Source organism: Eptatretus burgeri, chromosome 7, assembly GCF_056783735.1.
Source record: "Eptatretus burgeri isolate ZD-2024b chromosome 7, Ebu_testis_v1, whole genome shotgun sequence".
Lineage (NCBI taxonomy): Eukaryota > Metazoa > Chordata > Myxini > Myxiniformes > Myxinidae > Eptatretus > Eptatretus burgeri.
Genome location: NC_140967.1, coordinates 9,039,846 through 9,053,789, shown reverse-complemented (window position 1 = coordinate 9,053,789; position 13,944 = coordinate 9,039,846). Strand labels below are relative to the sequence as shown.

General features: G+C 42.1%; 2 protein-coding genes across 8 annotated transcripts in view; one reads left to right on the top strand and one right to left on the bottom strand.

Moving 5' to 3' along the window:
* Positions 1-5,731, top strand: part of LOC147022635 (uncharacterized) — an 80,457-nt gene extending 74,726 nt beyond the window's left edge. The window contains exons 1-3 of one of the 2 annotated variants that reach the window (XR_015059828.1): positions 2,108-3,404; positions 4,851-4,979; positions 5,339-5,731. The gene's annotated coding sequence lies outside the window, so the exon portion shown is untranslated. Of the gene's footprint in view, positions 1-2,107; positions 3,405-4,850; positions 5,088-5,338 lie in introns of those variants that run through there. The other variant, XR_015059827.1, reaches the window with a different exon arrangement.
* Positions 1-13,944, bottom strand: part of BAZ1A (bromodomain adjacent to zinc finger domain 1A) — a 112,174-nt gene that overhangs the window by 67,669 nt on the left and 30,561 nt on the right. For all 6 annotated transcript variants that reach the window (XM_085887371.1, XM_085887372.1, XM_085887373.1 and 3 more), the window contains 2 exons: positions 6,228-6,374; positions 346-433 (listed from right to left, as the gene is read on the bottom strand). In XM_085887371.1, coding sequence (XP_085743497.1) covers positions 346-433; positions 6,228-6,374 — 235 coding nt within the window. The remainder of the gene's footprint in view (positions 1-345; positions 434-6,227; positions 6,375-13,944) is intronic.

Sequence of the window (13,944 nt, the reverse complement as noted above, 5' to 3'; positions counted from 1 at the left end):
TCAAGAAAGAACAGCCACCGAGTCATTGTAATAACACAGGAATGAGAAAGAGGTGTAGTCCAAAAAATGAAAAAGAAATGTACGCAATAAACTGACATATACACAAAGATAGACCTCCTTAAGGATACTAAAGAATTATTGTTCATGGCATCCTGACCACAGAGACAGCAAACACTTCAAAAATGGATGCATTGTGAAAAAATGTGATTAAAATAAAACATTCAAATGAAGTGAAGAAAAAAAAAAATTTTTTTTTTTTTTAATGAAAATAAAAACACAAAAGCAGCAGAAGGGAAAGTGAATGATAAATGTCAGCGTGTTTCATTCAAAAATGGTACGACTTACAGGTGAGTTCAGGTTTTGGGGAGTGTAGAGTCTCGTTTTCATGCATGCATGGCTGAGCCGATACCTCCATGGTACCGACGGCATTAGACTGAAAGAGAAAAACGAGAGATGGGAAAAAGTGTAAAGGGGGGGGGGGGAATATTATTTGGACTGAAATCATCTTCGGCAGAACAAGCCAACAAAAGAACATGATTACCGGTTCATGAAATATGTCAATACTTTAAAATCCCAACCATCGTTTAAACTAGTCAACGACATGTCCGATCTGAACCAAGCTGCACTTACAGCCTCAGCTCGCTTTGGGTGTCATGGTGTCACAGATGGGATCAAAGGACAAAGGTACTGACCCAAATACCCATTCTATAGGATGATACAATGGGATCCTACTCGCATTGACGACACGGACGTGGATGGGCGACGTGCAATGTGTGCCCTTGCACTCTCGAGCACATTCATTCCTGTGCCGTCCTTATTGCCCAATTACCAACTCATTGCCCCTTCCATCTACCCACAAACTCCTTTGACATTGTCACAACTGTTGGAAATAGGTTTAAATAAAATCACTTCCGAACAAAGTCCTCAAGGTAAAATTAGCAAGTAAAATAAAGGCCATAAAAATTAAAGGACTAAAGTTAAAGCAACATCATTTATCCCGCATGTGTTGATATAACAGTCGATACGAGTGATGATGATGTACTTGTCGACGCTGATCAAAAATAAAATTGAAGCGCATGTTGGAAGGAGTGGTAACTACCCCTTGTGTATTCATGTTGATATACATGTCACATCTTTGTGAATATGTAAGGGAGATGGCAAGTGACCACGTTCTCACGGGTGCGGTTTCCCCTCCCCCCCTCCACAAACTCCCGTTTATTATTCCGCAAGGTCAAACATCGCCATGGAGGCAAGCTCACAAACCCGATGGCGAGTGAAATATCGCCAGAGGAGAGGATATTGCATTTAAGACCGTTTGTTTGTTTGTGTCTGCACAAACATTAGTAAGTCTATTAATTACGTACCGTATTTTCACGACCAAAAGGCGCACCGTGCCAAAAGGCGCAGTCTCAGTTGTGTGTGCCGTTCCTGTATTTGACACACACATAAGGAGCTCCTCACGATAGGGCGCGGGTTTTATATGAATATCCTCTACTACGTACGTCCGCCGTACAACAACACACTCACACAAGCACACAAGTGTGCGTATTTAAAAATAGATCGGGAGCAAAATTGAGTTTGGTTGTGCTTTATTAAAGTATTAGTTACAAAAATACTAAAACAATCAAATACCGGTAATAGTCTTTAATCAAATCCATCGAAATCCTCATCCTCTGTTTCGGAATCGAACTGCGCTAAACCCAACCTAGCAGGTCCACCTTCCTCGCCGTCAGAGTCACTTTCTGCACCGTGCGGCTCCTCCGAAATGATGCCGGCTTTAGCGAAAGCTCGGACAACAGTGCCAGCAGACACGTTAGCCCAGGCATCAACAATCCAGTGGCAAACTGTGGCGTAACTCGCCCGGCACTGCCTTCCACCCTTTGTGAAGCTGTGCTCTCCTTCGGTCATCCACCGCTCCCACGCCGCTCGCAGCCTCACTTTGAACGGCCGGTTCACGCCGATGTCCAGCGGTTGGAGTTCCTTTGTCAAGCCTCCCGGAATCACAGCAAGCGTAGCGTTCATCTGCTTCACTTGTATTTTCACGTCGTCGGTGAGATGAGCACGCATAGAGTCATAAATCAGGAGCGAAGGTGATGCGTGGAAAACCACCCGGTCTTCTTACATACACCTGCCTCAGCCACTCCTTCATCATTCCCTCGTCCATCCAGCCCTTTTCATTTGCCTTGATAATGACGCCTGCTGGAAACGTCTCTTTAGGCAAAGTCTTCCTCTTGAAAATTACCATCGGCGGCAGTTTCTGTCCATCGGCGTGGCAGCCAAGCACAACAGTAAACGAAGCCTTCTCATACCCCGTTGTGCGTATCGCCACCGTGCTGGTTCCCTTCCTCTCCACCGTGTGACTCACCGGGATGTCGAACGTGAGCGGCACCTCGTCCATGTTGGTGATGTGGCTCGGCTGGATCCGTTTGTCGCAGATGTGCTTGCTGCAGTAGGAGCGGAAGTTTTCCATCATTTCTTGATAATCCGCCGGACGTTGCTGCGCTATCGTAGTCCTGGTCCGGATGGAAAAATGGCACCGTTTCATGAAGCGAAAGCACCAAGACGGACCTCCGTGGAAATGTTTGATTTTCATTTCCTCCGCTATCGATACTGCCTTCAGTCGGATCGTGACCGTCGAAACGCTCCTCCCACTTGCTCTTTGCTCAACGATCCACTGCTCAAGTCTTTCCTCCAACTCTGGCCACCTCGCCTTGTTTCCACGGAAACTCAGCTGCGTCTTCTTCACCTGTCGCAGCTCGTTTTCCAGCTTCCTCCACTTTCGAACCATCGACTCGTTGATCTGGAAATTCCTCGCCGCGGCTCGATTCCCATGTTCCTCCGCATAGCTGATCGCCTTCAGTTTAAACTGAGCTTCATAAGCGTGTCTCTTTGCCATTTTCGGGGTTGTTAAAACAGCAATGTTCTGCATACCGCACATACCTGTTCTTTTATACATAAGCCACGCCCACATTTACCCCCAGTTCTAATGTTCACAAATACGTCCGCCTTACAATGACGACACACAAAGGGCGCACTGCACTATAGGGCGCGTCGCACATTTTGACAAAAATCTAAGACGTTTATATGCGCCTTATAGTCGTGAAAATACGGTACTATTGAAATGAGTGGATGGCTATGAATTACATACTATTTGAATGTGAATACCTCTATTAATTACAGACCATTGGAACCAAGTAAATCTTAATTACGTTCCATTGGAAAATGAAAACGCATACTAATTACGTACTATTGAAATGTGAGTATGCTTATTAATTTCTATAGTGTTGTCGCCGCAGGGTTCTTCCAGTTGCTTGGTACGATCCGGGTGGGTCGCTTCAACGCTATCCTAAAGGCCAGCTGGGTGGGCTGAAGATCACCGCGGTCCAAATTCACCCTGAAACCAGGTCCGTTTAATTGTACGAATAAACATGGGGCAGGAAAAATTAGCAGCAATAACAATAATCAACATAAATAAAAAACCCTCAAGCCACAACCAATCATACAAGCCCACACACCAAAGGAGAATCCTTAATTATATAAGCCAGGTTATTTGGGCCCACACCCATTCTAAAAAAGAGAAGACAGAGCGAATCCACAAGACAAATACTGGGTACTCCTGGCAGAATACCGCAGCAAGATCCAGGCACAGTCCCAGCTTGCACAGATAGGGAGAACGGCCGCCACATACTGTGAGTCTGGACCCAGAGGAGAGGAGACGAAAAAGTGCAGCTTCCCCCAGGATGATTATGGACAACTCGCTTCCGCTCGCAACACCTGCTTTTAACGCCTCCACCCAGTGCGTTATCCATGACATTTCGCACCCTCCCCTCTCACTCATCATTGGTCAAGGGTATCGTTTGATGGGGGTAGGGGGACATTTCTCATGCCTCGTCAGTCAGGCAAGGTCTTCCCCCTTCCCTCTCGTGCAGGAACGAAGCTGTTGCTGCACCTAAAGCGGTGCTGACTGCCCCAAAAAATACTAAAAAGAAAGCATCAAGACAGATTTCCAAAGGGAAGAACATAAAACACATACTCACAGGAATGGTGATTTTTAGACAAATACATAAGGAGGGGTGGACGTCGACTTTCATGTGAGTGACCATATCTAGTATCACAATTACCTCACGCTTACTCCAAGACAATCATTAAGGAGCTAAATAAACTATACTAAGTAATGTTAACCCCTCGGAGTCATTTCCACAACACTTCAAACATATTGTCAATTAATTACATACCGTTACGTTTGTACGGGCTGGGGGGGGGGTTATTCAAAGGGTAGCTCGAATGCATAGTGAGGAAGTGTCATTTGTTTGAACCGGTAGCATCTCGATGTATGAAGTAGTGACGTAGACATGCTAATTTGTCGAGTAAATGTGCATTTCTGAAAAGGAGAAATGTGTAATTGTCGAGTAAATAGCTAGGAAAAGGGATTGGGTAAGTTGTCTTTCGTGTTTCTCTTTGATACAAGTGACAAGCTACGGGAGAGAGGTGTGCAGTCTCCGGAGAGGGAGGGACAAGCCAGGACAACTCTGTGAATAACAGGCTGAGAGATAGCCAATGAGAGAGCCTGGAAGCTTCAAGAAGGAGAGGCAGAGTCAGAGAGCCAGAGGAAGACTTGTAAGGGAGGAACGATCAAATTTGGACATTCGACACTCAGTCGAGTTTCTACCGACCATTCCCGTGTTAACTGGGTGGAAAGAAAGAAAGAAAGAAAGAGTTGGTGGACTGTCGTTTGTTGGTCGTGGTTGGAGTTGAGTCGTGGTTGGTTGGACTGGCAGAGCTACGTGTGACCTTTTTGGTGTGTTAAAGAACTGGTGGAGCTATGTGTGACCTCTTTGTTGTGTTAAAAGAGCCGGTGGAGCACAAGCCAAGAGCGTTGATCTCGAGCTGGGTTCATCTGATGCCACTGTCCTTCACCTCTCTCCTCGACCAAACGGTGTCAGGCTTGTAAAGACGGGAGAAGGAGAAAAGATTAACTGGTATGTGTGTGTATGTGTGTGTGTGTGTGTGTGTGTGTGTGTGTGTGTGTGTGTGTGTGTGTGTGTGTGTGTGTGTGTGTGTGTGTGTGTGTGTGTGTGTGTGTGTGTGTGTGTGTGTCTATCTGTGTATGACCGGAGAAAGAGGGGTTTGCATTTGCTGTACTTCATTTATCATTTATAATTACTTCTTCTGGCCAATTTATCGTGAATTGCTTCGTGTCTCCTTCGCCTCAGAGAAAGTCCCAATGTCCATCCCTCATGGTCCGTTCCTCTTGCCGGGTTTGCTTCTTCTTTATAAAAGTTGTTGATTATTTGATAAACGAATAAGTGTCACCTTCCTCGTCCTGTTTGCCTTTAAGTAATTTGGACCGCCAAGATTGGCCTTGTAACGCCTCCAAAGGAGATTACAACCTTTCGGCATCTACGGGGAAGACCCGACCTGTTATTGGCTCCCGTGAACACGGCAGTACTTTTGCAATGTAAGTATGGCTATTAAATACGCACAATTGGAATGCAAGTATGTTTATTGATTACGTTTATTATTATAAAGTTGTCATAAAATAAGGTTGCCCACTATGGGAAGGTGCTCCTGCATCTCATCTTGCCCGTCTCCCCCCATTGAAGGGTTTGGAGTCCAAGCTGCTCTGTGTCAATCACACCTTGCAACAAGAGGCCGGGTCTCAGGGTTTGCTTTTCGCTCAGACAAGATGATGGCCTTATAGTCTTTTACCAGCTCTATTTTGGCTTGCACTGCCAACCATCTCACCTCCCTGCCCAACCCCTATCCCTAAAGGTCACACATTTTGTACAAAAAAACCGTCACCTTGATACCCTCCCAAAGTTTAAACTTTATGACCTCTGAGCTTCAACAAACACACTTATTGAGGATTGCAACTCTGCTGTTCTGGTCTTCCATAGCAATCAACAACAGGACAAATCAATTATGATCATAACAACGTAGACCCGGTGGTGTAATGGTTTGTGTCCGCTCTGACTCTGAAGGCTGGCGCTTAAAATCCGAGCCGAGTCATATCAACGACTTGAACCATTACACTGGATCAATGGGCCCAATGACCTCCTCCTGTATGGAAGTTGCTTATAAGGGAATTAGTAGTATTATCAACAACAGCAAAGCTAAGATGTGAAAAATAAACAAGAAATAATTATCCGTTCTGAATTACAAGACCGAGAACATCTCTGGAAAGTAGTTTTCGACAAGACGATGCAAATACTCAAAGCACGCCATACTGGGGAATGCTGTGTCAACGATTTGTTGGATCTTGATGAGTGACCACGTGCCCGTGTTTGCATGGCTCGAGGGAAAGCCGGAAGTCCACCAGGGAACACAGACTCGAGATCAAACGTGTCCAGCTTGTACAAAAGAGCAGAGTTCGGCTGTGGGCGACATTGAAAGGGACAAATTGTCAGTGAGAAAACAAAAGGAAAAAGACTGACAATTTGCTTGATGAACATTGTAATAATGCTCAATCACACAATTTTGCGATCGAGAAAAGCCAGGCTGAAATAATTTTCGATAAACTATCCCAGGCAAAATGCTAGTTAGAACTATAGTATCTGAGAGTAGTACTCTCATATACTACAGTTGGTAACAGGTCCCACTACAGTCATCTGCAGAGAATTATGACAGGAAAGGAATGCTGTCTTTGCCAGGGATGGATTCTGCTGCTTTTCCACCCAATGATAATTAAATTACCTTCAAAGCAATATCATGTAGTTCATAAACTTAAAGATCATATCTCAAACATTTGATTTTTTCACATCAAGATCAAGGTAGCTTTGCGATGAAAATGTCAATGGGAAACTCATACCAGGTCGGAGCAATATGGTGTGCTCCATTTCCCAAACTATAGCTTTCTCATGAAATGGTTCAATTTGTACTAATGTACTCTGATCATTTAATGCTTTACGCCAACATATTCATTCATGTCATTCATTCAAAACCACTCGTGAAAGATAGGACTTGCACGTGAAACGTGGTTAGAAGACGAACTTCAGAATCGGTGTCATTATTGTCATGCAAGGACTTCTGCATTGAGAGTCAGGAGTCAGAATTCAGAGTGCATTCAGAATTATAATTACAGAACAGCATTGTCAGTCTACTTATGTTCTGCACTCATTTCATGTACATGAATAATAATCTTAGATTCTCAGACAATCGGGTACTTTTAAACATTCAAATACCACGACGGTCCAAGTTTTACCAGGAATGGTCACAAAGCAAAATGATTATCTTTGGAGGGGTGTTTCACATGAATGGTGCCAAAACCGTTGAACCATTTTATCGAATGGATGAAAAACAAAGTAGGTCATCACATGTATGACCCATTTACTAATAAGTACCGTTTACAAAATTCGCATGGGACATAGTAAACTAGAACGGGCACTCGGTAGAGCGCATACCTTCGCCGCCGCTACTTTTTTCCGGGCACATTTGATAAACGTCATTTAAAAACGTCAATGACGTCACAACCATTAGTCCGATGGACGTCAAATTTGGTGTTAGACGTCATTGAGGGCAGTCCAACAAAATGGAATGATAAACACTGAAAAAAATCGAAAGTTTTAAAATGACGTCATTTTGACGCACTTCCAATCGCGGACTACCATCCTGAAAGCTCTTATTTCACGGAACATTTTAACGTTGGTTTCATGTCAATAGCTCTATTAGATCTGAAGTTATGCCGACAAGTATATTTTGACCTTGAGTGTGAGCTTGACCTTGACCATAGAGTTAATTTGCAAAACCTGTTCATAAATAAGCAGATATTTTGGTATTGATCATAATGCCTGGATTTGGGACAATTTCCTTCACAAATTACATAGATATTTGAATATAAAATATCAGGACATTTTAGCCACAATTGAAAAACGTTATGTTCAAACGTCAATGATGTCATAACGGTCAGTCCGAACGACGTCAAATTTGGTGTGTGACATCCTTAAGGTAAGTCCTACAAAACGGTATGATCAAAACTGATGAGGTCAAAAATTGAAAATTTACGTCATCTTGTGACGTCATTTTGACGCACTTCTGATGACGTCACGTCAAATCTGACACCACGTACCCGAAAGGTATTTCGTCATGGAACAGTATGGCGTTGGTTGCATGTCGATAGCTGTCTTATGAAGGAAGTTATGCTCAAAAGTTTGTTTTTGACCTTTTCATGACCTTGACCTTTCACCCGATCGCTCCCAAAATCTAATCAAATCGTCCTTGGATAATCACGAATCATCCCACCAATTTTCATGCAATTCGGTTTAATACTTTCTGAGTAATGCGAATCACAAACAAACACACATATTCACAAATAAATACACAGCGACCAAAACATAACCTTTCGCAGAATGCGAAGGTAAGAAACAATGTTACAAACAAACCAGAAGGGCAGTCTTCGATGTTGAGACATCGCTAAATACGTCTCCACCCACATTACTACATCATTGTGGATACTTGTACCAGAATTGATTTAAATCCCTGAACCCAGATTCAAAATCGTAAATAATTCTGGCTTCCAGACCATGTGGCTGATCAGGTTGAAATTTAAAACGTATATTCCCCATGACTACTGGATCATAATTGTGATTTTTCATGTTGATTGTTGAAGCGGTTCAAGAGAAACAATTGTTTTTCTTCAGATTTTCATTCAATCCAATATGGCTGCCAGACAATGTAAACTTAATAATTGAACTATTAATAATATGTAAACACGAATAATTATTCGTGAACATACTGGTATCCCCAAGGCTTGGGAAACATGTGGGGGAAGTTTCCCCCAAGATCTGTCAAGCCGTTCTGGAGAAGAAGATTTTTAAAGGTTTATTCTTCAAAAAACAACAAAAAAAAACAACCCCCCAAAAAAAATCACAGCTGCCAAACCATGTGACCTATGGCATCACAGGTGGTGAATTTTTTTGTTCCTCATGAATAGGCGATCATAACAAAGTTTCGCCTCGATGTGTTCAGGTGTTTGAGAAGAATATTTTTTAACGTTTTTTTATGTTAAAAAAACAAACATATGGCTGACGAACCACATGACCGATGACGTCGTCAATTTTTTTCATCCCCATACAATTTAGTCCGAGATGACCCTCAATTTTTCATACTGATCGGAAAAAGCGTTCGACGTATGGAATTATGACATCATAACGAAGCCACCTATGACGTCATGAAAAAAAGAAAAGTCAAACTCATTTCCCGAGGATTTCACATGTGCCAAGTTGCAAATTTTTTTTCCATGCAGCGGTTTCGGAGATACAGAGGTCCAGTTTTTCCTTTTTTTCCAACACGGCTGCCACACCATGTGACTTTTGACACCTTTGGTGAAAATTGTGCGTCATTCGGATAAGCGGTTGCAGAGAAAACTTGGATGTATGTACGTACAGACAGACAACCCGAAGACATAATGCCTCTGGCGACTTCATCAGTGGAGGCATAAAAAATAAAAATTCTGCTTTTACAATTTCAAGAACAAAGGAAGAAATCATAATATCCAAAGCAATGTGAGCAGATTGTGTGTTGTATGTTTATTTTAATATCGGATGAGCAAGAAATATAGAATGGACCAGCACACAACAGAACAAAAAGAACATCGGAAAGAGAGAGGGAAACAACAGTGAGGCCAAGGGACAAAAGAGAGAGAAAACTTGGACAAGTAAGGGATAAGGGGAAGAATGCAGGCCAGGGGGTGACGCATGGGGTGGAAAGAATGGATATAGAAACAAACTCTAAGGAAGGAAAAACTGGAAATATCGAAAGAGGTGGGCTGAGTAAGGGTCAAAGCAGGTAGAAAAGAACATGGATTTGAATGGGGGATGATGATCTGAGATGGTGCTGAACAGTTCCCTTGAAGACTTGGAGAGAAGAATGGGATTGAAGAGAATGTGGAAGTTGGTTTCACAGACAGAAATATATGTATATAAATATATGTATACTAGCTGGAGTACCCGGCATTGCTCGGGGGGGAAAAATAGGAATAAGAAAGGGAGAAATTGTGGGGCTTAATATATATCACATTTAATTTGGACACATTTCACATTTCTTTGTCGTTGTCAGCGTTCGTCATCAGTGCTCATGAGGCTGTCACGGAGGTTGTCGTAGTTACCAGCAAGCAAGTTATTTTGCTACCGGCAGATAAAACCCAGTCACTCTGTCTCGATCTTGCAGTTGATATCGACGAGAAACTGCTGAAAGAGTCGTCGCATCTGCAGTATGTGGTTTCCCTCTCTTACCATAATGTGGTAGCTGTAGTACTGCAGCTGTGTGAGTTTTGTCCATCCTGTCCAGTAGCAGATGGATGCTGGCCACCAGATGGATGATGGCCACCAGATGGATGCTGTAGTCATCTATTCCATATGGGAACACTATGGGATACTGGAGTGCATCATAAGATGCATGCCGCTCACTGATGCCCCATCGCAAAGTCTGAGGACAATGTCTCTGGGCTCTGTTGGCTCATTGTCCATTAGGATGGTGACTTGTGGTACAGACTGGGCATTGTAGCAGTGTGTGTGCTCTCCTTGCGGTTGCTTGTTTTCTCTGATGATGATCTGGCACTCTTCAAAGTTGTTTCCTTCTGCAAGTAGATCTCTCGCAGTACACACGCCAAGGACCAGATGGTTATTCTCGTGAAACGACCTTGTGAGCATCTCAAGGATGTATGGTTTGAGGCTGCTGTGGTTCCTGGCAGCCAGCTCCTTGGCATGTGAGTCTAGAAAGTAGACCTGTAGGAATTTTGGCTGGCCCTCTTCAGGCAGAAGCAAACTGCCAATGTGGTGGAACACTTGACCTTGGATCTGGAAGCTCGGGTTCTAGCCCTGGACTTAAGCTTCCTTGTGCCTGAAGCTCGTCATCGCAAAGATGCCATTATACGTCCGAATGTTGTCAAGGAAGTGCTTGCTGAGGGGACCTTCGCCTGAGAGAAGTTCCTTCAGCAAGGGAGGAAGGGCAGGAGAGGGCTCAAGGACGACCTTGTCATCGCTGCAGAATATACCCTTGATCTCTCCCTTGAACTTGTAAGCAGAGCAGTGGGTGCAGACCGGTCCATTCGGCTGATGTCTGCACGAGTTGTTTGGTCAGCTGGGTAATACGTGAATGCCACCCTGTTGGCATTGTTGTGCTTTTGTGCCCGGGCCAGTGCTCGGGCTTCTGCAGTGCGGTGATGCATTACCTCAAGTCTTGCATCACACTCTTCCTCAGTCTCATTTGCTCGCCACTGCTGTTGCAGCTGTGTCTGTTCATTTAGCCTGGCTGATCGCTCCTCTTCAGTATCATTTTGTTGCTACTGCTGTTGCCGCTGTGCCTGTTCATTTAGCCTGGCATCTTGCTCCTCTTCAGTCTCCTGTTGTCTCTTAGTGTGCTTTCGCTTAGCTGCAGCTGCCTTGGGACCAATGGAGCTCTTCCTTTTTTGGGGAATCGAAAATCAAAAAGTCAAATTTTTCAACAGAAATGTTGTAAACGTTCAATGGTCTGTCCATCCACTGGTCTGTCTTTGTCTTATTTTGATCGGGCTGTGAATAAAAAAAAAGTTGCGACACGGAAAATCAATCAAGTACGGCAAAAAAATTGAAACGGCCAAAACAAAACAGATTTTTTTCCCGTTTATTTAAACATCTAAGGTGTCGTACCTCTGAGACGTGCCGATTCCAAATATGCCTTTAGTTTTGCTCTGGGATCGGTAGTTCTCGAGTTATAAGAGGACAAACAAACATACACGACTATATTATATATATATATATATATATATATATATATATATATATATATATATATATATATATATATATATATATATATATATATATATATATATACATATATATATACATATATATATATATATACATATATATATACATATATACATATATATATATACATATATATATATATACATATATATATATACATATATATATATATATATATATATATACATATATATACATATATATATATATATATATATATATATATATATATATATATATATACATATATATATACATATATATATATATACATATATATATATATATATATATATATATATATATATATATATATATACATATATATATACATATATATATACATATATATATACATATATATATACATATATATATATATATATATATATATATATATATATATATATATATATATCTATATATATATATACATATACATATATATATATACATATACACATATATATACATATATATACATACATATATATATATATATATATATTGGGGAGAACAAGTATTTGATACACTGCCGATTTTGCAGGTTTTCCCACTTACAAAGCACGTAGAGGTCTGTAATTTTTATCATAGGTACACTTCAACTGTGAAAGATGGAATCTAAAACAAAAATCCTGAAAATCACATTGTATGATTTTAAAATAATTAATTTGCATTTTATTGCATGAAATAAGTATTTGATACATCAGAAAAACAGAACTTAATATATTTGGTACAGAAACCTTTGTTTGCAATTACAGAGATCAGACGTTTCCTGTAGTACTTAACCAGGTTTGCACAGACGAGAGCAGGGATTTTGGCCCACTCCTCCATTCAGATCTTCTCCAGATCCTTCAGGTTTCAGGGCTGTCGCTGGGCAACACAGACTTTCAGCTCCCTCCAAAGATCTTCTAATGGGTTCAGGTCTGGAGACCGGCTTGGCCACTCCAGGACCTTGAGATGCTTCTTACGGAGCCACTCCTTAGTTGCCCTGGCTGTGTGTTTTGGGTCGTTGTCATGCTGGAAGACCCAGCCACGCCCATCTTCAATGCTCTTGTTGAGGGAAGGAGGTTGTTGGCCAAGATCTTGCGATACATGGCCCCATCCATCCTCCCCTCAATACGGTGCAGTCGTCCTGTCCCCTTTGCAGAAAAGCATCCCCAAAGAATGATGTTTCCACCTCCATGCTTCACGGTTGGGATTGTGTTCTTGGGGTTGTACTCATCCTTCTTCTTCCTCCTCCAAACACGGCGAGTGGAGTTTAAACCAAAAAGCACTATTTTGGCCTCATCAGACCACTTGACCTTCTCCCATTTCTCCTCTGGATCATCCAGATGGTCATTGGCAAACTTCAGACGGGCCTGGACATGCGCTGGTTTGAGCAGAGGGACCTTGCGTGCGCTGCAGGATTTTAATCCATGACGGCGTAGTGTGTTACTTATGGTTTTCTTTGATACTGTGGTCCCAGCTCTCTTCAGGTCATTGACCAGGTCCTGCCGTGTCGTTCTGGGCCGATCCCTCACCTTTCTCATGATCATTGAGGCTCCACGAGGTGAGATCTTGCATGGAGCCCCAGACCGAGGCTGATTGACTGTTATCTTGAACTTCTTCCATTTTCTAATAATTGCGCCAACAGTTGTTGCCTTCTCACCAAGCTGCTTGCCTATTGTCCTAAAGCCCATCCCAGCCTTGTGCAAGTCTACAATTTTGTCCCTGATGTCCTTAGACAGCTCTCTGGTCTTGCCCATTGTGGAGAGGTTAGAGTCTGATTGATTGAGTGTGGACAGCTGTCTTTTATGCAGATAACAAGTTCAAACAGGTGCATTTAATACAGGTAATGAGTGGAGAATGGGAGGGCTTCTTAAAGACAAAACTAACAGGTCTGTGAGAGCCGGAATTCTTACTGGTTGGTAGGTGATCAAATACTTATTTCATGCAATAAAATGCAAATTAATTATTTAAAAATCATACAATGTGATTTTCAGGATTTTTGTTTTAGATTCCATCTTTCACAGTTGAAGTGTACCTATGATAAAAATTACAGACCTCTTTGTGCTTTGAAAGTGGGAAAACCTGCAAAATCGGCAGTGTATCAAATACTTGTTCTCCCCACTGTTTGACAACAGGTTATCATTGTGGGAGTACAAATACCAAATTAAGTTAGACATTTAATTGTTGAACCAAGTGTATGTAGCGA